Genomic DNA, 20,641 nt, shown 5'->3' with positions numbered 1-20,641 from the left:
ACCCAATTTACCACATTATCCATTGTACTATTCAGTAAAGCGTCTGCCCCATGCTCCTGTACTCTTCTGTAATATGTAGTAGTCTGTGTTGTTTGCTTTTATGGAAATGTAAGACCCAATTTACTACACCGTTCATTGTAATAATTAGTAAAGTGTCTGTCCCATGCTCCTATATGCTCCTGTATCTGTAGTAATCTGTGTTGTCTCCACTTGTGGGAGTGTAAGACCCAATTTACTACACCATCCATTGCACTATTCAGTAAAGTGTCTGCACAATACTCCTGTATGCTTCTGTAATCTGTAGTAATTTGTGTTGTTTGCTTTTATGGACGTGTAAGAACCAATATACAACACTGTTCCTTGTAATAATTAGTACAATGTCTGCCCCATGCTCCTGTATGCTTCTGTATCTGTAGTAATCTGTTTTGTCTCCACTTGTGGAAGTATAAGACCCAATCTACCACACCATCCATTGTACTAATCAGGAAAGTGCCTGCACAATACTCCTATATGCTCCTTTATCTGTAGTAATCTGTGTTGTCTCCACTTTTGAGAGTGTAGACCCAATCTACTACACCATCCATTGTAATAATTAGTAAAGTGTACTCTGAATCACTGAACTGGAACAAGTCTGAAGATCAGGGAATCGTAATGAAATCAGAAGTTCTCATCTGCATACTTGTACTAGGTGAGTGAATTGAAGCAAGAGGGTCAGCATAAAAGCCAGGCAAATAGCACTTGCAGATTAACAAGGCAACTGAAGCTAAGCTTCTTTTAAACCCTATATTAAAATTTTGTAAGAATGCATTTATTAATCTCTAATATAGTTTAAAAAAACTAATTTGCCCTCTGCTGGTCATTGGAGAAACTTTCTACAGCCATGATTGTGAGTGTGAATGAATGTTATCACTTCTTGCCAAAGCCTTTTGCCACTACTTGTCCTGTCCATTGTTTGAGAGTATGTAGATGTGTCCCTTAAGTACAGGACATAATCACTTATGGGAAGGAAACTGCTTGATTAGGTTCACATAACTATGAACCCCACAAAACCTGCTGATCTTGTATAATTAAACATTCATTCTTGACTTAGGTCTAATTTCCTGTACATAGCCTTTTCACTTAATCTGTATCCTCTCTCCTCCCTAAAGATCCTTAGAAATGGTACGTGTACTTTTTTCAAGCCACACTTGAATGACTTCTTTATTTTTGTAATTTTAGGCAGCAGTACATATATGCACAGTCTCCAAAATGTAAGTCTTGACTGTATAATTCTGTAATATTTCAAAAGCACAGACTATATACATATTGTGACAGTGCTGTGCCTTGTCATGATGTAATGAGGATTAGAGGTCATCCAGAATTCTCACTCATACAGGTTGAGGAGCTTGGGGATGTGTGCATCATTAGGAGAAAATTGTCCTTTCAGTTTTCTCCAGGGTTGGTTAAACCTGTACTGGGTCCTGGAATCCAGAGGCTTTGTAAAATATTGGGTGGGATGAAACCTCCTACAGTGGGCCTGCAATTTGCTGACAACCAGTATCTTGATTGTGTAGGTGCACAGAGTCCATTTGCTTTAGGTGCTAATAAAAAGTTCAGGCCTTCTCCCTGCCTCCCTAAAGAAGGCAGCAGTATCTGTACAGGCACAATAGCAGTGTACGTCTGTGTTCTGGCTTGTCTGGCCGTAAATAAAGGCAACCTAATAGGGTAATTGCCTGAAAGCTGTGAAAGTCTGTGCAGAGACAGACTGTGGGAAGCAGTCCATTTAGCCAGATAGATGTTCTTTACTGTGTATGCTGTGGGATGCTGAATAGTCTTGCACTATATTTCTCGTTGAAACTCGGTTTGCCGAAGCTTTCCCAAGCCCAAATAAATTTGTCACTGGCACACCCTTCTCCTGGCCCAATCAGTTGTTGGGGGGGCATTCCCTGCTCCACATGTCACAAGGGGGAGGGGAATGCATGCAACCAAATAGGTCCAGAGGGGGGGAGTCAGTGGCAGATTTGTAGGTGATTGGATGAACTCTTGCGCACAACACTAATGCTGAGCCCCCGCATGGGAGACCTGATGTAAAGTAACTTTCTTTTGAAAAAAGGTGGGAGGAAAATCCTGAAATGAATGTTTGTTGAGTGAAGTCCTTGAAGTTCTACATTTGAAGATAAAACCATACAATATGTAGATACAGGATCATCTACATTAAAATTTGAATATAACATGGGTGCAAAAAATGAAAAAAGGGCCTCAATCATGAAGGGGTTAAACTATGGTGTTTCCAAAAAAGCAAAAAAAAAGCAAACATACAAGACATTTTTTTTCCTAGCATACAATTTGCTGATGTAAAATGTTTGTTACAGCTGTGACAGCTGATCAATGCACTTTTACACACATAATAATGTTATGCTATTATCTTACCTGTTCTGCCCTCTGCCAGGCTTTGTCTGGATGACATTCCACCACTCACAGTTGTCACCACCACAGAATATAAACCTCCTGGCTTCAAGGAGTGGAACTGATATTTGCTGGTGTCACTGGATACACTCTCATTCTTTATGACAATATTTTCATGTATCAGCAGGACCTGAAAAGAGTCCACATCTCCTCGACCTCTTGTCCACTCCGTATACAAGCTGGTAGATGTCCCCATATTTGTCAAATTTAAATTAACCACCTGGGAAGGAACTGTATAGGAGATAATTATTCAAGCTATTCAATTCTCATGATGAAAAATGTAATACTTTCTAATTTTGAATCTTCAGTTTTCTGGTATAACTGTACTATATCCTTCTCACCTAAAGCAAACTTCAGTCCAGCCCTACACTACACTGGCCCCTCCTTTTAGTGGTAGAGAGGAATGTGCTCCTAGACACTAGATGACAATCTCCTGATATGTCTCTGAGAAACTATGAGGCAACTGCAAATCTCAATTTTTTTTCTCCCTGGTAAGCCACCAGTGGAGATGTTTCTAAGTAACCGATCATGTTTAGGGGCTTGGCAGAAGAGGCAGATACCTGAGGGTGGTCGGATACTTGGGCTTGCGTGTTCAACTGCCCTATAATAAATATAAAATAATCTAACAGTACTACACAGACCCTCTGTTTGACCACTGCTCCTACTCTGTAACATTGGAGGTGAACACAGACCTAGTGTGTCTATTTGACTCTTAATGAGGTTAAAGCAAAATAGCCATTTGAATCAACCTATTCTGGATGTCTGTTCTAGGTGGGCAGCTAATTTGCCTTTTATCAGCCCCGCCTGCTACATAAAGTAAGATAAAACTGGTAAACAATTGTAGTCAACACAGTTCTGCTCCTGGAAGCTAAAAATAAGTTTACATTTTTTGTATTCTTTACATAATCCTGCAATATCATTAGATGGCAACAACCTGCTCTGTAGCTCTATTTGGTATCATACTAAAGAAGGAGTGTATGTTCATACATTAATGTTATCAGCCTTTTCCTTCCTGTTTCCCTTAAGTCAATTCCCAAGAGTTTTCCATCCCACCCTTCCTTTTAATTGGTCTGCCTTGCAAGTTTGTATGTATATGTGTTGAAATACTGTAGCTGGTATCTCCGTGTGGAAATTTAAGATACCATTCTGTCAACATTCATGTAAGTCTCCTGCGGAGAAGAGTGATTGATGAAAAAACAGCTGATCAGCTCCCCTGATTTGATCCACCGAGTTCTAATCTACTGTAAAAACACTGGCATATTTATTGGTATCTCCCTGGGGTATCACAAAAAGTGTGATCTACCTGCCATTACGATACCAACTTGTGTTTCATTCAGCTTCATGTGGGTGCTTCAGGTTCAGTGCCCTAAAAATCTGTTTCAGGGACCTCGGTAGGTTGAAATATGTTTTTCATTTACCTATATAACAAAACACCAGCTAAATGACTATATTTCACTAACAGTTTTCTTGAACATTGAAAATCCAATAATCATTCTCACCCGTTCTTCCTTCAACAGAAGCCCAGTTGTTGAGGTCTCCACTGATACTGGTAACTTTGGCGGTATACTTCCTTCCAGGTACAAGATCTGTAAAGGTGAATTCCTTGGCTTCTCTAGCAAGAACTTTGTTGATGAGTGTAAGATCCCTGTCTGCAAGTGAAACCACATAATTGTCCCACTCTGCAAGAGGCGTCAGCCATGTCACCGTGAATGAAGTCTCGTTGGAATGCTTAACTCTAAGCTGCAAGACAGCCTGAGGAGCTGTGACAGAAACAACCACATTAGTAAAACAAAGCAATGTATTACTTCTGTATTTGCTACTACCTCTACATTTGATCACCCTAAAAAAAATTATATTCCAAATAGATAAAATTACTTTAGTGGAATGTCAGTAAGACAAAAATCCCCTGTAAATGTAATATTTATAAGTTTTTAGCCAATTGTGAAGGGACTCCTGGCTTGGATCTGCAGCAATTTACTAGATAAAGGAATAAGGTAAAAACATAATATGAAATGTATTCTAGATGTAACCATTTTCAATGATTCACCATAACTGTAATAAACAATAAATATAAAATGTATCTGCCGCATTCAGGTGCAGTGAGGTAATGAGAACTTCTATTTCTCTACAACTTTCTGCCTTTAGAGAAATAGAAGTCTGAGATTAAAATAGTAGGTGCCAAAGAAAGTGTTGATAATCCACAGCTGATTTTTCCATTGTGGCAGCATGAACTACAAAAATAAAAGCGATTTACATTCAGATGGATCTATAAAACACAGATTTTTTCTTCACGTATGACAGATGTGCTATAGGTGTAAACTTCAGAAGCTTTTCTATGGTAGTATGTCTGGCACCTTCAGTTCCAAGCACCTGTGCAATCCTGCTCAGATCACACTTTCTGCAATATCTAGCTTAGCTTGAAGCATTTGCTGAAGTCCTTGTGCCAGAAACAGGCTCATAAAGTCATAATAGGCAGAAACCTGATGTGGATCTTTAGCTTCTCAGCCATTAGTATACCCATAATCAATATCCAGACACTAGATTTAGCTTCTCTGCCAACAGTATACCCACAATCAATATCCAGACACTAGATTATATCTAGCAGGTATTCCTAAATAATATCTAAACTCCAAAATAATAATATAATGTAATCATACATTTTTGAGCTTACCATGTGTTATCTTATCTTTTTTTTTTTTTTTGTAGGCTATTGCCCTTTATTTTTCACCTGGTTACACTGCCAGTAACACTTTCTGTCCTATGGTGACAATGCTCATTCACCATATGGAGGAGCATTGCTGTCACCCTATGATGCACCTGATTTGGACTACCAACACCTCCACCTCTCCATTACATAGGGGGTAGTTTTTTGTAGTTAACTGCAGATATCTGGGATACCATTATTTGGGTTTTCAGTTCAGTGACAGGAAGTAAGAAGCTCACTGGTTTTCTAGCAGAATCAACAGACATTTTTCTGTTCTTACCAAAAATGTATTTAACCTGAAAAAAAAAAGAAAACTAATAACAGCCACGACATCTAAGGACTAGTAAGCTGTAATATATTACATTTTTGTTCCTGGGTTTAGATACCCTTGAAGGTTTTTACCAAGTTTTGTGCTTTGCCTGTAGTTCTACTTTAAGAATTGCTTCTGGAACTAAGCAGATGTCAGACAAGACTTTATACCAGCATTTCTTTTTTCAGTCATGGCACCCTTTTTTTGAAGTATACAAAATCTCGAGGCACCCCAGTCTAAAATGTAAAAAATGTAAATGTAAAAAAATGATGTGTGGCCCCTCCAAAATCCATACCAGGCCCTTATACAGAATTGGGGTCTGGTATTAATTTTATGGGGGGATCCCATGCAAAAAGCAGAGGCCCTCTTCAAATCAAGAACCCCTACCTTTCACATGAAAGTCCCCCCTTTCACATCAGCCCTTTACATCAGGAGCCCCCTTCACAACGTATGCTCCCTCCTTTCACATCAGAGTCACTTCTCTCACACTAGGAGCTCCCCTTCACTGCAGATAAGAGTTCCCTCTTGGCATCAGGAGCCTGCCTGCACAATGGAAAGGCATGATACTGAGCACAAATTTCAAGACACCCCTATGGAAGCCAGAAGGCACCCCAGGGTGCCGTGACACCCTAATTGAGAAAGGCTGCTTTAGAGCAAAAAAAAAAAGGTACTTAGATGACAATATTTTAATAAAGCAAAGTACAATGTGCAAAGTGCAGTAAAATATAACAGCAGTTGGGATGTTGATTCTTCTCTTATTTTTTACAGAAAAAAGGGTGAGCAGACATTTCTGAACACATAAACGCAATTGATATTTGCCTAGTATTTAATAGTAATACATATAAAGCTGACCTGTTCTGCCTTTGCAGTACGCATTACTTGTTAGACCTCCACTCTCCACTAAAACTGCGATGTCATACTGCCTTCCAGGTATGAGTGCCGGATCTTGGATAATATACTCCTTAAAGTGCCTTTCCAGTGTTGTATTGAGCAGAACCACAGTCTGGCTGAAGAGCACCACATATAATTTTTCCCAGTCTCCAGCAGGTGGCAGCCAGCTTACACGCAGAGATTGTATACCATTGCTGGTCGCTTTTAAATCTGAAACTCTCTCCGGGACTAGAAAAGAGAATACAAAGAAATGTTATAAGGAATTATGATCACTCAATTAGATTTCCCACACACTTCCCCTTGGGAAGGCTGGTTTTTGCATCGCTTACTGATCAACATTATGCTTTGCACTATGTTAATTACCAGCTACATTTTGGGTGCTAGCTGTATTTTTGTGAAAACTGCTATATGATGCTGAAGTTGCAAAGTAGCTAAGAAACAGCATTTTATTCCAATGGGTACCATTTTGTAAGCATTTGAATAAAAATAACACAACCGACTGTGCAGAGCATACCTTACTTTAAAAGCCACAAGAGATGTTTGATTAAAAAAACACATTGTTTCATGTAATGATGGGCCCAACACAATAACATTCTGCTTGTAGAGGAAAAAGTCATAGGATGTCACACATAGCCCACAGCAAAAATGACACACAAGAGAAAGAATACTTACCAGTCCTCCCAGTTGCCATCTTGTCAGCGCTTAAGTCCCCAGCAATACTTGTGACGTTAACCTGATAAAGACGTCCTGGTTTTAACTCATTAAAGAGGACCTCTGTAGAAGCAGCACTCAGGGTTCTGCTGTACTTTATCGAACCTTGGTCAGTCAAAGTGACATTGTAAATATCCAGCTTGCCTTCAGGTGCTTTCCAGCTAACTTTCAATGTGTTAGAACTTCCATCATTCCGCACAGTCAGATCAGAGACCTTAGCAGGAGCTAACAAGGGAAGCGTAAAGAACCTCAATGATTTGGTCAAGTCAGGTCAAGAACATTCCAAAACCCAGACACAGGGAGTATAATATACAGCATATACAGTATATAGGGAACATTATCATACTGAACACTTTTTTGTTATAAAAAATGAAAAGAGTTTTATTCATTGGAAGACTTCTGCAAACAGAAGAAATGGCAGAAACTCGTATAAGCGGCAAGGGATGACCAGAAGTAATTGATTGCACTAAATGGATGGGTATACCTTTTTTTTTGTATTTGAGAGTGTTTATGTGATTTCAACACATGTATATGGTGTGCTATCATTTTAGGATTATAGGATAAGCAAACCCAAAACACAAATATAATATATTACATCTTACCAGTGCTTAGATGTGATGGCTGCCTGGCTTTTTTTTTTTACACGCTAAGAACATTTTTAGCAAGTACAGAAAATACCTGTTGATCTTGCCAGAAATGCAGTGAACTGGAAGCAAAAAAAATATTATCTTTCTTTTGTAAACTACTAATCCTGCCAAGGCCATGTAAGTGAGAGGAAATAGGGCAGACATGTTTGATGTCCAGCCTGGGTGACAACTACTGATGAACCTAGACTTGGTGTGAAACCAGTTCGCCTGAGTTCACTCAAGCCCACTCAAACTTGTGACCGCCAACCCCTTCTCGTGGCCCAATCAGTGACAGCTGTTGTGGAGAGGGCATTCTATGCCACTTTGTGATATATAGCTGAGGGGCAGGGAATGTGCCTGCCACAACTGATGGGGACAGGTCAGTCACAATTTTGAGCAGACTTAGGTGAACTGGATTCACAGCAAACCCAGTCCAGTGATATTGCTAGTGACAACCATGACTCATTCCATAGATACAGTGAAGAAGTAAAAGTAGCCACCCAGGGACAGTAAGCACAATATACTGTATCAACAGGTGAACATAAAGGGGGGAAGCCAGGAAAAAGAAAAATAATTCAACTACCACATCTAAGGATTGGTAAGCTGCCAAATAATGTTTTTGGGACTACATACACATTAATATACAGATCTGAAATTGTTCCATCTGGTGGCTGTCTACAAAGTGACTTTCATCGTCATTTCTAAATGTCTATTGCAACATATTCAGTTACAGCATCATGAATCTATATTTTTTTCATTGGACAGTTATTTGCAGAGCCACATCCATCGATTCACCGTAGACTTGACCTGGGATAGCAATGTCCATAGATTTACAGTGAGATAGCAGAGCATTGTCTGTTGACTTGCCATGAGATATCAAAGTATTATTAAAATACTTGTCCTGAGGTAGTAGGGATGTTCAGATACCAGTTTAGATACCAGTGCAGATACTTGGGGGTTGCAGCGGTTGCAGCTTGGACCTAGCTCTGGCTCTCCACCACTGTACTGTAATCATTAGTTTGTATTGTTTTAGAAAAACAGTCACATGACAATAAACAAAAATGTATCAGTACTTGTATCTGTGAGTACTTGGACAAGTATCAGTACTTGTACTTGAAAAAATAGTATCGGTGCATCCATTATATATATATATTTTAAAAAAATCATACATTAAAACAGGGATGCACAAATCCAAGGAGCTCCATATGCTTCTTAAAAGTAACAGATGCCTTCTAACTTTTGTTTTTTTTTCTAGTTTAGTCTTGGAGCTGGAAAAGTATCTGTACTTGTACTGAGTACGGTACCTGGTATCTGAACATCTACGAGGTAGCATTGCACTGTCTGTAGACTTGCCCTGAGAGAGCAAAACCTTGTCCATAGACTTACCTTGAGATAGCAAAACACTTTCTGTAGACTAGATATTAGACAGCAAAGCACTTTCTATAGATTTGCCATGAGATAGAAGAACACTGCCCATAGACTTGCCCTGAGATAGCAAAACATTTTTTGTAGACTAAACTTTAAATAGCAAAGCATTGTCCAGAGACTTGCCCAGAGATAGCAGGGCATTTTTCTTAGACTTGCCCCCAAATGGTGAAGCTTTGTCTATAGACTTGCCCTTGGATAACGGAGCATTAGCTGCAGAATTGCCCTGAGATAAGTGGAGCAGCAAATCACAATTACTGCACTGTGCTACTAAACCAAAATCACAGCCTATTGACGTAAGGTGATAAACAAACAAGTGAAGTATATATAAGATTGCAAATATAATAAAAATTAAGGTTAATAACCCATGTAGATGAGATAATTAACTTTAACACACACACAGGCATGCACATAAAATGAATAAACCGCAGATTCCCATTGAATTAATTAATGATTTTACATAATAGACCTCAAGCGCAAGCAAGCATGTAGTTACTAATCTTGGAGGCAAGTCAATTGATCTAAAAATTGCCAACACTGGGGAGTTTGGATAAATCTAATCTTTTCCCGACAATAACACATCTCTGGTTATTTTAAATATGTACATGCAGATTTGTCCTAAGAAGAATCACTAAATATATCAATCCAGGCAATCAGATGAATTAGTAGATATGGTGAATCAGCGTGCACATATTCAGGAGGACTGTACATCTTCAAGAACACTTCACTGTAAATGAAAACAAATCAGTCCTTCCTTTATATAGATCAAAATAGTATTTGTGAAATAATGTCATGTCCCTGATATCATGTAATTTTGTGACGGTTGAAGTTGATTGCTTAACTTACCATGACTTTAAAGTAGTTTTAAACTCTCAGACTCAATAGTGAATCCAGATCAAACAAATATATATTGTCCATCAAAGTATGTCTTTACATTTTTGCACAAACACTCACAGTCCTTATGGTTTCATGGTTTCAAACAGCTCCAACTCTCTCTGTGCAGCTTCCCTGAACTTCATGTACAGTACAAGATCACAAGGGAGGGCAGAGTCTCAAGCAACGGTCTATATACTAGCTTGGAGATGAGAGGGGAGAGAGGGGGAGAAGGGAGCAGGTGAGTAGCCTGCCTTGTTGTGTCTGTGTTTGTGGAGGCACACACACAGCTTACTAGTACACACAAGGGTGGCTCTTTAGGACCCTACAAAGGAAAGGAGTCAACCCAAAACAGGATTTAATAGTTTTTTGTGTTTTTCGATCAGTATAACGCTTCTCATGGATTACCTGTTCTTACTAATTTAGAGTTCCTGCTCTGTAATCCTGCAGCTTCAGTGATCACTGTGATATTATAGGTATGTCCTGGAAGAAGACCATAAAAAGTGTGCCCAGTAACTTGTGCATCCACATTGACTTCTTTCATTGTCCTCTCCTGACCCCATAAGATCAACTTATAGTTCTCTGAGATTCCAGAACCAGGCTTCCAGGTAACTTGGATGCTGTCTGATTTACTCATAACATCAACAATCTTCACAGGCATAGGGACTAAAAGGAAAGGAAGAAGACATTCTTAACATAATTAGTTACCACTGAATGACAAATACTTGCTAGCAACATCCCAATACATAAATATATAGTTATAAAAATACACATATAAATCTTCACAAAAACAAAATATATGTTTTTTTTAAATGCACATTTAAAAAGCATAGTGATGTGCTTTACAAATGTGCTTAGTGCACCCCAGGAGTACTATTTATATGAGTTAACCTATAAACATACCAAACAAGCTAATTTATTAAAACCATTGAAAGGAAACATCTACTAGGAGAATATAGAGGCCATTGCTGACCTCTTCTTCTGAAAAAGTGAATTCCCTGGCTGTTGTACTGCTTCCATGGCATCAGTGCTTCCCAAGGCACTAACATGGAACACATCTACAAATCAGGAGTTCTGACTTCACTCTAACTTTCTAATCTACATGCTCGGTATACACTGAGTGGCCAGATTATTATGACCACCCCATTGACTCCACAAGATGACTTCGTTGGGCCGCCTCGTGACTCCACGAGATGTTGAAAGGTGATGCGAGGAATCTGACACTGCACTGTTGCCCTTCTGTTGTCTTGTACCAGTCTTGCCACTCTCCATTCTGCCCTAACATTGACTAGTCGCTGACGGCCACAATTTGCACGTTCAGACCCAGATTTTCGGCTGACAGTCCAGTCTTTAAACACTTTAACAACAGCTGCTCTTGAACATTTAATGAATTCTGCTGTTTTGCTGATACTCGCTCCATGGCTCTAACGCCAACAATCATCCCACGTTCAAAGGCTGTTAAATCGCGTTGTTTATCCATATCTTCAGAAAAAAATCACTTCTACTGTCGTGGTAAACAACCTGCTTCCCTATTTATAATGGTCTGGCCCTCTAGCAACTTCAGCGCGAAATTATAGCTAATTTGCCTACAAACATCAGGTGGTCATAATAATCTGGCCACTCAGTGTAGGTTTTACTAACTCTATTTTGAATGGCCTATTCATAAAACAGGGCTGTGGTGTGGAACCTGCAGTGTCCTACAGAGTTCTGTTTAACACAGCTGAGAGGACACCATGATTAAAGCAGAGCCAGTCACATGACTTTGACAGGCCATGTGACAAGGCTCTCCTCCCTACTTTTTTTATATGCCATTCATTTATATAGCATTCAACTGGCTTTGGAACTCTGAAGTGGAGCACTAAGAACATTTTTAAAGCAATATCCCTGTATTTTCCTCAATCCAAAACTAATACACATACAGGTGAAACTCGAATAATTAGAATATCGTGCAAAGTTAATTTATTTCACTAATGCAACTTAAAAGGTGAAACTAATATATGAGATAGACTCATTACATGCAAAGCAAGATAGTTCAAGACGTGATTTGTCATAATTGTGATGATTATGGCTTACAGCTCATGAAAACCCCAAGAACCCCAAATCCACAATCTCAAAAAAGTTGAATATTACATGCAATCAATAAAACAAGGATTGTACATAGAACAATATCGGACCTCTGAAAAGTATAAGCATGCATATGTACTCAGTACTTGGTTTGGGCCCCTATTGCAGCAATTACTGCAATTACTTTTGCATGATATTCTAATTATTCGAGTTTCCCCTGTATTCCTTCAGTTAAACATACAGTATATTGATCTGTGAATATATTTGTATTGCAGAACAACCGATTAAATAACCAGAAGATTCAGTAAATGTATAACCCTTGGCCCAAAAACATATGTCTGATCCCAAACCTCATATTACTTTAGACAACATGAGCAATTAAAGCAATTTCATGTGGTCCTTTTATTAATAGAGAATCATTAATATGTTTTTCAAATGTGAAAGCACACAGGCATCTCAGATGGAGCAATAAAAGGTACTAGATTGACTCATCTGTAGTCAATAAATGTGATCAGTGATCAGAGTCATATGACAGGAGTCTTACCTGTAGAGGCATTGATGAAGATTGTAGAGGTGCTTTTGATCCCAGAAGTAGCTCTTAATGAAACAATATATTTTGTGCCTGGATTCAGGTTCGTAAACGTTGCTTCTTTTACTGGACTACTGCCGAGGACATCATTCTTTTGGACATTTTCCCTTTTATCATTAAGTAAATGAAGCTCATATTGATCTACCCATCCTAAAGATGGTTTCCAGGAGACCTGGAAACTTGTAGAACTTATTGTGTTTCTTCTTACTTCAAACCGCGAGGGTGGAAGAGGGTCTAAAATAAAGGAAACAACACACATAAAAGATTCTTAATTTTCATAGTATTTTTGTGTAGTCCTTTGTTTGCAATGAACAATATGGTGGATATTCATTATTAGGAATCTGTTTTCCTGCATTAAAAGTGATGTCCCTTTTCTTTGCTTTTGGAATTTGACAGATGTTGTTTATGGTTAGAAAATATCCTGTATCTGGAAAACACTTGCATTCTGGATACCTCTAGAACTAGCCCATATACTTGAATGCAATGTTATTACTGAGTCCACAGGTGTCAGTAGAGGCAGAAGCAGATCATCCACAAGGCACAAGTAGATGTCCAGGGTGCCAAGTTTCAACATTCATGCTCCTGTAGTAAACCAGGGGAACAGTGCAATTGGTCAAAGCTGTGCACCTGCTTGTCACTTCACAAGGCAGTGTGTGCCCCTGATGGGCACCATAACAGTACAGTAAATTCAAACAGGGCTTCTTCTCTGTGCTGCTACCTTTCCTAGGGCCCTTTTCTTGCTTAACCTGTATGTGGTACAGCTGTGTATTTATGAACAAAAATCTATCATAGACATGCAAATATGTGATATTGATGTTCTGTGAATCTATGAATTTTATCAGCAATACAGCAGCTTTTTTTGGCAGGACGATAGGCATGAGCGTGGAAACTCTAGAAATGTATAGAAATGTAGAGCAATCCATAGCAAATGTAAATATAAGCCATGATTTAGAAAGATCAAAAGAATTGTTTACTGTGTAATTGGTTGACTACATTTTTTTTCTGTTAACAGGAAAGTTTTTATTAAGTTTTGCACAGTAAAAAACAAAACAGAACATCAAGTCAAACAACAGAATAACCAAAAGTGTGGGTTACAAGTACAGATAACATATCTCATGTATCTCAGAGAAGTCGGACAAGAAGTTCAAGCAAATTCACCACCTGACAACTATCCTGCTGGAGGATCATGAGCTGCCAGAGGACACAGGCGAAGGGGGAAGTCCACCGGTCAGATCCTCTAGAGTGATTCCTTAAGAGCAATGCTCTAATTGAACCAGCCCAAAAGTAAACCAAGCGTAATGTGCAAGACCACATTTATTTATTTTTTTGGTTGACATTACATTTTTTTCTCAAATAGATATTTATTGAGTTTAACAGTGCAAATAGTCACAGACATGTTACAATGCCAACTGATGCCTATGGCAACCAGGTCATACATATTCAACATAACACATGGTGCATAAAAAGTATCACAATAATGGAGGAACACAAGGTTAGTCCTTGGGATGTAACCACAATGCAGGACCTATCAACTATAGTATAGATTTGACCAAGCTTCTACCAAAGGCGAACCATGGAGGGATCCGCCAGACAGGAATCGCATCTCAGTCTACGGGAGGACCTCAGTCTGGGTGGCCTAGGTTGACTGAAATGTGATTCACATTTACCTAGTGCAGGAGCGGTCACATAAATCAGGACCTCTGTATGGCAGTGTAGTGATACTGGCGACATTAACACATACAACATGTGGGGAGACACAGGGAGACAAAATGGAATACGAGCAGAGTAGGAAAAGAAGAGAAGAGGAGGAGAAGAAGAAGGGTTTGGACCGTACCATAAGGCAGAGGAGGCATTCAGTGTTAAGGCTATGGGGGGAGCATCAGATGTGACATAGGCGTCGGGAGATAGTTGAGTTATAGAATTTATTGATCCACGGGGACCAGATAGCTTCAAATTTGTGCATAGTGTTCTCAAGTTGTGCCGTGTGTTTTTCTTGAACCAATGAATATGTCTAATCACATGCGAGATATTAAGAGACTTCGTGAGCCAGATTAGTGCAATCTCTCTCTTAGCAGAAGAGAGGATGTGGAGGGAGAGTCTAAAGGCCTTGTTGGGGAGATCCTCTGGTTTTTGACATTACATTTTTAAGGAGGTGTACTCAGCCGGCAAGATATCTGCCTGCATTGCAACAGGTGCATTATAACAAGTGCATTTTATAAAATATTGATCCTGACTGCTACAACATTGCTCAGTGTGTCTTTAAGGATTGCACTTCGTAAACTATTTTCCACTGAGCAAATGGTGTAAGAATAAATATTTTGTGTGTTTCCTAAAAGAAGTTCTAGTACTTTGAACATTATGTCTCTGGAGTTGTATGACATAGTCAGTTATAAAATGGTTTGCGTGCCTGGAAGGTGAGGTTTAAAAATTCAGACTTTATCTAATCTATCTGGCCCAGAAAACAAAACACTTAGTCCCTTTAGCATCCGTTAGAACAAAGGAACAATGAAGTTGGGAAGTGCCTGGGCTGAGAGAGTCCTGTCTGGAAACAAACACTTAAGCCATTTACATTGTTACAGACATTCTTAGCTGGCAGGAAGCCATCAGTGCAATATTATACAAGTCATGTACTGAAATAAAAAATGTTACAGCCATACCTTAAGACTATCAGACAATGTATGCTCCAAAAAAAAAACCCCCATTATGAAATAAAGGTTTTACTAACAAGTGTTCACCATCGTGTCCAATCGCATGAGATCTTTTTTCTTCTAACAACCTTTCTGTACTATGAAGAGCAAATCCAGGCAAAAACTGCTAATACCTTCCAGGAATCAATGCAATGTTGCTAAAGTCTGACCTTGAGTTGTATTCAATCCATAAAGCCAGAGCAAAAGGTTTTACAACGTGCATTGTACATGATTCTGTGCTGTGCCATCTTCTTCAGTACAGACATGAATACAGGTCAACATTCAGGTTTTTAACTTGCACTGTACCAAAGACAGGAGCAGGGCATTATTACCTAGTCATCTTCCTCATCTCCCATTTTACGTATGTGCTACGGTCAAACAGGTACGGCAAGAAAAACACTATAGGTTTGATTTACTAAAGGCAAATAGACTGTTCACTTTGCATGGGAATTTTCCCTTAACTTAGTGAATGAAATGAAGCTCTGCTGACTTTCATCATCCAATCATGTTCAAGCATATGATTGGGTATTCTTTGCAAAGTGCATTTTCACTTTGCAAAGAATAAACCGCTGTTAAAGCGTTTAAAAAAAAAAACTTTTTGCCTATATCTACTGCTTGCTAGCAGTAGATATCAGCAAAAAAAACCGGAGGGTGTAGAAACCCTTTAAGGAAAAATTCCCATGCAAAGTCAACAGCCTATTTGCCTTTAATAAATCAATCCCTGTGCAGGCTGGGCGGAGACCCCATACATTGCTACAGAAGCTGGATGTGTTTGTGGATAAAACTGATTTTGGATATTAGTCTATACCAGGGGTAGACAATCTCGACACTTCAGCTGTTGTGGAACTACAAAACACTGGCAGCCACAGCGATGACTTCCAGAGGCAGCGGCATGATGGGATTCAGAGTTTCACCACTGTCGAAGTGCCAAGATTGCCTACCCCGATCTACACCTGCAATACACATTTTGCATGCTTATCTGGAGAGCACCTTTAGTTCTATTGAAAATACACCTACACATTTACTACATTAGTGGACCAATGAGAAAGACTTCTTATTAGCTCTCCAATCAGGTTTCATTATAATAGTCAACATTTGGAATGGGACCTATGAGTGTACCTTGAGAAGCCCTTGAGTAGCTGCTGTAGCTAATAACATGATCCTGCTGCATCACATGCAGCATGATCGTGTTATCAGCTGTCATCACTTTCTCTACTTGACTCAATTGTCACCAGAACCAAGGGTGCATCTAAAATAAAAATGAATTGTATAAAAAGTCACATTTCAGCTTAGTAACCTTGTACTACACAGGACCAGTTGAACTGCTGGACTCTGTTCACTGTTTCAGTAGTGACATCAAGGATATTAAGAAGCTTTGCTACACATATGAACAGTGGGGGGAGTCCCACAATTAACCTCCATACATTCTGCAAGTAAATTATTCTCCAGCAATTGGACTTAATGTTACAGTGTATCTAAAGCCAAACCATTCTCTTTAGTTTTGGATATAATGTTTGAATTAAAACCTCTACCAGATTTTATTTCTCTCTCTGTCCTTTTTTTGTTGTTGCTCCCTCTGTCTTCACTAGGGACATTCACCCTCTCTATTTATCCCCTGTCATGTGGTTGATAGTGCGAAAAAATCCACAATTTTAAATTGTAACCAAAACATCTATAGAGGGCAGATCTTCAAATGGCGACACTTGTTCAAGTGACTGTCTAAGAGGGCATTTCCCTCACTTTGAGAGATTTCCTTACATTTTCTGTTGTGTGATGGGAAACGTCTACAATAATTCAAATGGCAGACCTGACAGGGGCTTTAACCTCTCCCTACTCTAGCTAAAATGAAAAAAAGGTTTAGCTTTAGCTATACTATACATTAGGCACTATACATTGCTCCGTCTCATTTTACCAACATGCAAAGGTATAATCACAAACAAGTCACTCTTGGCCCTTGGGAGTCAGTGTGCTTTTCTGTGTTGCTTGCTAGGTTGGTAAATGTCATAACTGGGCAGTACTGGAATAAGCATGCTCTATGGAAACTGAAGGCACTCTGTTTTCCTAAGGTATTTCTAGACCAAAACAACCATAGACACAAACTCCAAACTAAGTACTGAGATCTCTCAGGTAGAGGACCTTTTTTGCTGGTCTGTGGGCCACTGGTGCTGTTTTACTGTACTGCCACACAACTCTATTCACTTAAAGGAACTGAATAGTCATCTCAACGTTTTTAGATAACAATGTAAATGAGATCAGATTGATGTAAATAATCTGATCAGTTCCTGATGCGATTTTATATAAACAGATTCTGCTTCCTGCTTGCAGTGGTACACAATGGTTGTGCTTTACTGCGTTTTCTAACATTGGGGTTGGTTTGCTAAAGGAGTAGACAGTGTTCACTTGTACATGACTGGGTATTCTGAATATTTACTTGGCTTATTGAATTAGGCGAAGCTAACTGAAAATTCCCTCTCTGCACAAAACAGCAGAGCCGACTGTATGCATGGATATGGTGTCTCTGTGATAAAGACCACCCACTGTGCTGCCACATATATGCATGGGACCAGTGGGTATGCTGTTTCAGTTAAGATTATGTTCTCCAACTGTAAGTTTATAGTCCAGTGGTTACTAATTTATGAGGCCCCCAAAAGAGTTGTACATAATGTTCAATACATGTAATGCTACAGAATACTATCGCAGACTGTATACATATTGGAGGACATGGTCAGGTACTTCAGACATGGTACAGTTGTGGTTAGAGACTGCAAATATGCGGTAAGAGACAGCCGTAGACAAGGGAAAAGTTATATGAGACTACTAAGGACCACTGCCATTAAAGCCCCTTTACAAGTCATTGTTCTCACTGCAACTGCTGATTTCTTGGGATTGCAAAGGGCTCCAGGTTGGGTACCAGGACATTAGTGGCTAATTTTCAAATCATTGCAATAACAATAATAACAAAAATAAGGAAGAGCAAGCTTGTATAAATATGAACGTCATATAAAAAAATTGTATTTGCAACACTACGATAATAGCTAAAAAAAAAATGTGATCACTGAAAATACACTATACTTTCCCTTTAGTTAAAAGGATTTAGCTGTCAACTCAGAAGATCTCTACAAAACAAGGGAAATTCCCCCTAAGACAGTTGTCACTAGAACAGGTGTTCACATAACAGTTCCTATAACAGTTCAAATATTTTGGATTTCCCATCACTTTACTCAATGACCAGGACCAAGAGAGAGGGTGAATCTTTTTTTTACAATTTCTTTTTACATAAATTGCATTTTATCACAGCTGTATAATGCATCTAAAATGAAAATGAATTGTATAAAAAGCCACATTTCAGCCTAATAACCTAATACTATGTAGGGCCTTATAATGCAATAAAAAAGTATGACTGTTGCAAAGCTACTATAAGATGTCCGTTAGACAAAAACAAACACAAATGATTAGTGTGTGTATATTTATGGGAATGCCAGTCCTGAAGCAGTGTGTATCACAGAGGAACAACAATACAATACTGTCTATCAAAATCTAACCCCACCAGTTGAATTTTACTCCAACTCTGTCCATTGAACAGTTCTGGAACCCTGGATTACCCTGGATTTATACACGGTACATATAATATTTCTTTACACATATGGGCCTTTTTTCACATTTAAACAGGAGAGCAAAAACATTAAAATAAAATCAGAGAGCTGCCACACATTAAACATGTCAAAGACGATCTAGCTGCATGCACTTCACATATAAGCATGCACTTTGCATACAAATGAGACACAGAATACTTGATATTTATTAGTGTTCTATTTCCAGTATTGATAGTTATTGTCATGGCATTGGCTGCGGGTGCATGATTTATGTCTGTTTAGTAAAATAAAATAATAATATATCATAATATAATAATTCATACATATCAGACATACAACTAATTATATCTAGAAGTCAATAGGGTTCTAATATAGAGAGTGAATACAATGCCCATTTTAAGATAACAGGCATTGCAGCATCCTGGTCATCACCTCTGAGCAGATTTTCTGACTCACATCCCCTGATTCATTTACAGTAGCAGATAAGCCTCTTGAGATTACACTTGAAAGTAAAGCAAAATAGTGCCATGTTTAGGAGAAAGTTGCAAGTTGCTTTCTAATGTCCTATTCTGACTTTATTTTAGACCAGCTGCTAATCATAAAATCATGTTATTTCAACCACATCTCTAAATACATAATTATTGTTTATCACGATCTATGAACTTTTTCTGCAAACATTTAAAACTGTCATTTAAAACACATGCACCAGGAAGAATCATCTGCAGTGAATATCTGGTCAATGTCACATTTGCTGCTTTGTTTTATTACGGCCCTATTGTTATTGAAAAAAAGTGCCATATTTATAACAAGATTATTTTCCTATTATAATTGTTGCAAGTGGTTAAAGTTTATTTTAAATAGATTTCTTAGGTTTTGATGTTTTATGCAGCAGGTTCCAAAAAGTCAGAAGCATCCTTTGATATTCCTGCACATGCAGTTTATTGAATTCAAAAGAGAGAAAAAAATAACTAATTTGACTTTTTGTTCAAGTTTATACTGCAACGGACCTCTGTGTGTACCCCATGGCAATATTCAGTGTGGGAAATGAATGTCTCCATTTCTTTGACAGGCATTATACAATGTAGCTCAGAAATCCTAAAGATCAGTTGCATAGCTGAATGGCCAGCTGTAGCAGTGTCTATTAGGAAATCATATTCTTCCAAAACCCATCAAAGAGTTATAGCTGGCAAGCATTTGTAATTTTTTTGGTTCCTTCTATATGTCAGGTTTGAAGTATTTTAAATGCTGTCTGTAACCATGCATCTATTATACCCAGATCTGCTTTTCACTAAAATCCATTAACAAATACTGTACATGTGATACCTATAGCAGTATTGTTCTGGAAGGATGTTTAAAGAAGAGCTCAGGGCAACATTTGTATTAACCCTTGCAGTAGGGTTAACCGCACGTTTTGGTCTAGGGAAGAAAAAAGCAAAGTTATACTCATCTGATACTCCGAGCTGTCTGTCTGAGACAGCACTCCCTCCAGCCTGTATGGCTGTATGGCTGTATGGCTGTATGGTATATCCCTTGGTGTCCTCACGTTCTATACACAGTGTATGGAACATGATGACTCAGGGACCTTAGACCACTACAGTGGAAGGGGAGAGAGGTTAGAAGGACTGATCTAAGAGCAAGCTGGCTCTGAAGATCAGGTGAGTATAACTTTTTTATTTTGCTCCCTACACCAAAATGAGCAGTTAACCCTTGCAATGCGTGGGGT

General features: G+C 38.7%; 1 protein-coding gene across 1 annotated transcript in view; it reads right to left on the bottom strand.

Annotated features, from left to right (window-relative positions):
- The window catches only part of PTPRB (protein tyrosine phosphatase, receptor type B), a 98,715-nt gene that overhangs the window by 43,637 nt on the left and 34,437 nt on the right, over window positions 1-20,641 (bottom strand). The window contains 6 exon segments of the mRNA XM_018576337.1: window positions 2,410-2,676; window positions 3,945-4,205; window positions 6,312-6,578; window positions 7,023-7,286; window positions 10,394-10,651; window positions 12,594-12,872. Coding sequence (XP_018431839.1) covers window positions 2,410-2,676; window positions 3,945-4,205; window positions 6,312-6,578; window positions 7,023-7,286; window positions 10,394-10,651; window positions 12,594-12,872 — 1,596 coding nt within the window.

This window comes from Nanorana parkeri, unplaced genomic scaffold (assembly GCF_000935625.1).
Source record: "Nanorana parkeri isolate BGI_ZX_2015 unplaced genomic scaffold, ASM93562v1 scaffold65, whole genome shotgun sequence".
Lineage (NCBI taxonomy): Eukaryota > Metazoa > Chordata > Amphibia > Anura > Dicroglossidae > Nanorana > Nanorana parkeri.
This window is presented reverse-complemented; position numbering and strand designations above follow the sequence as displayed.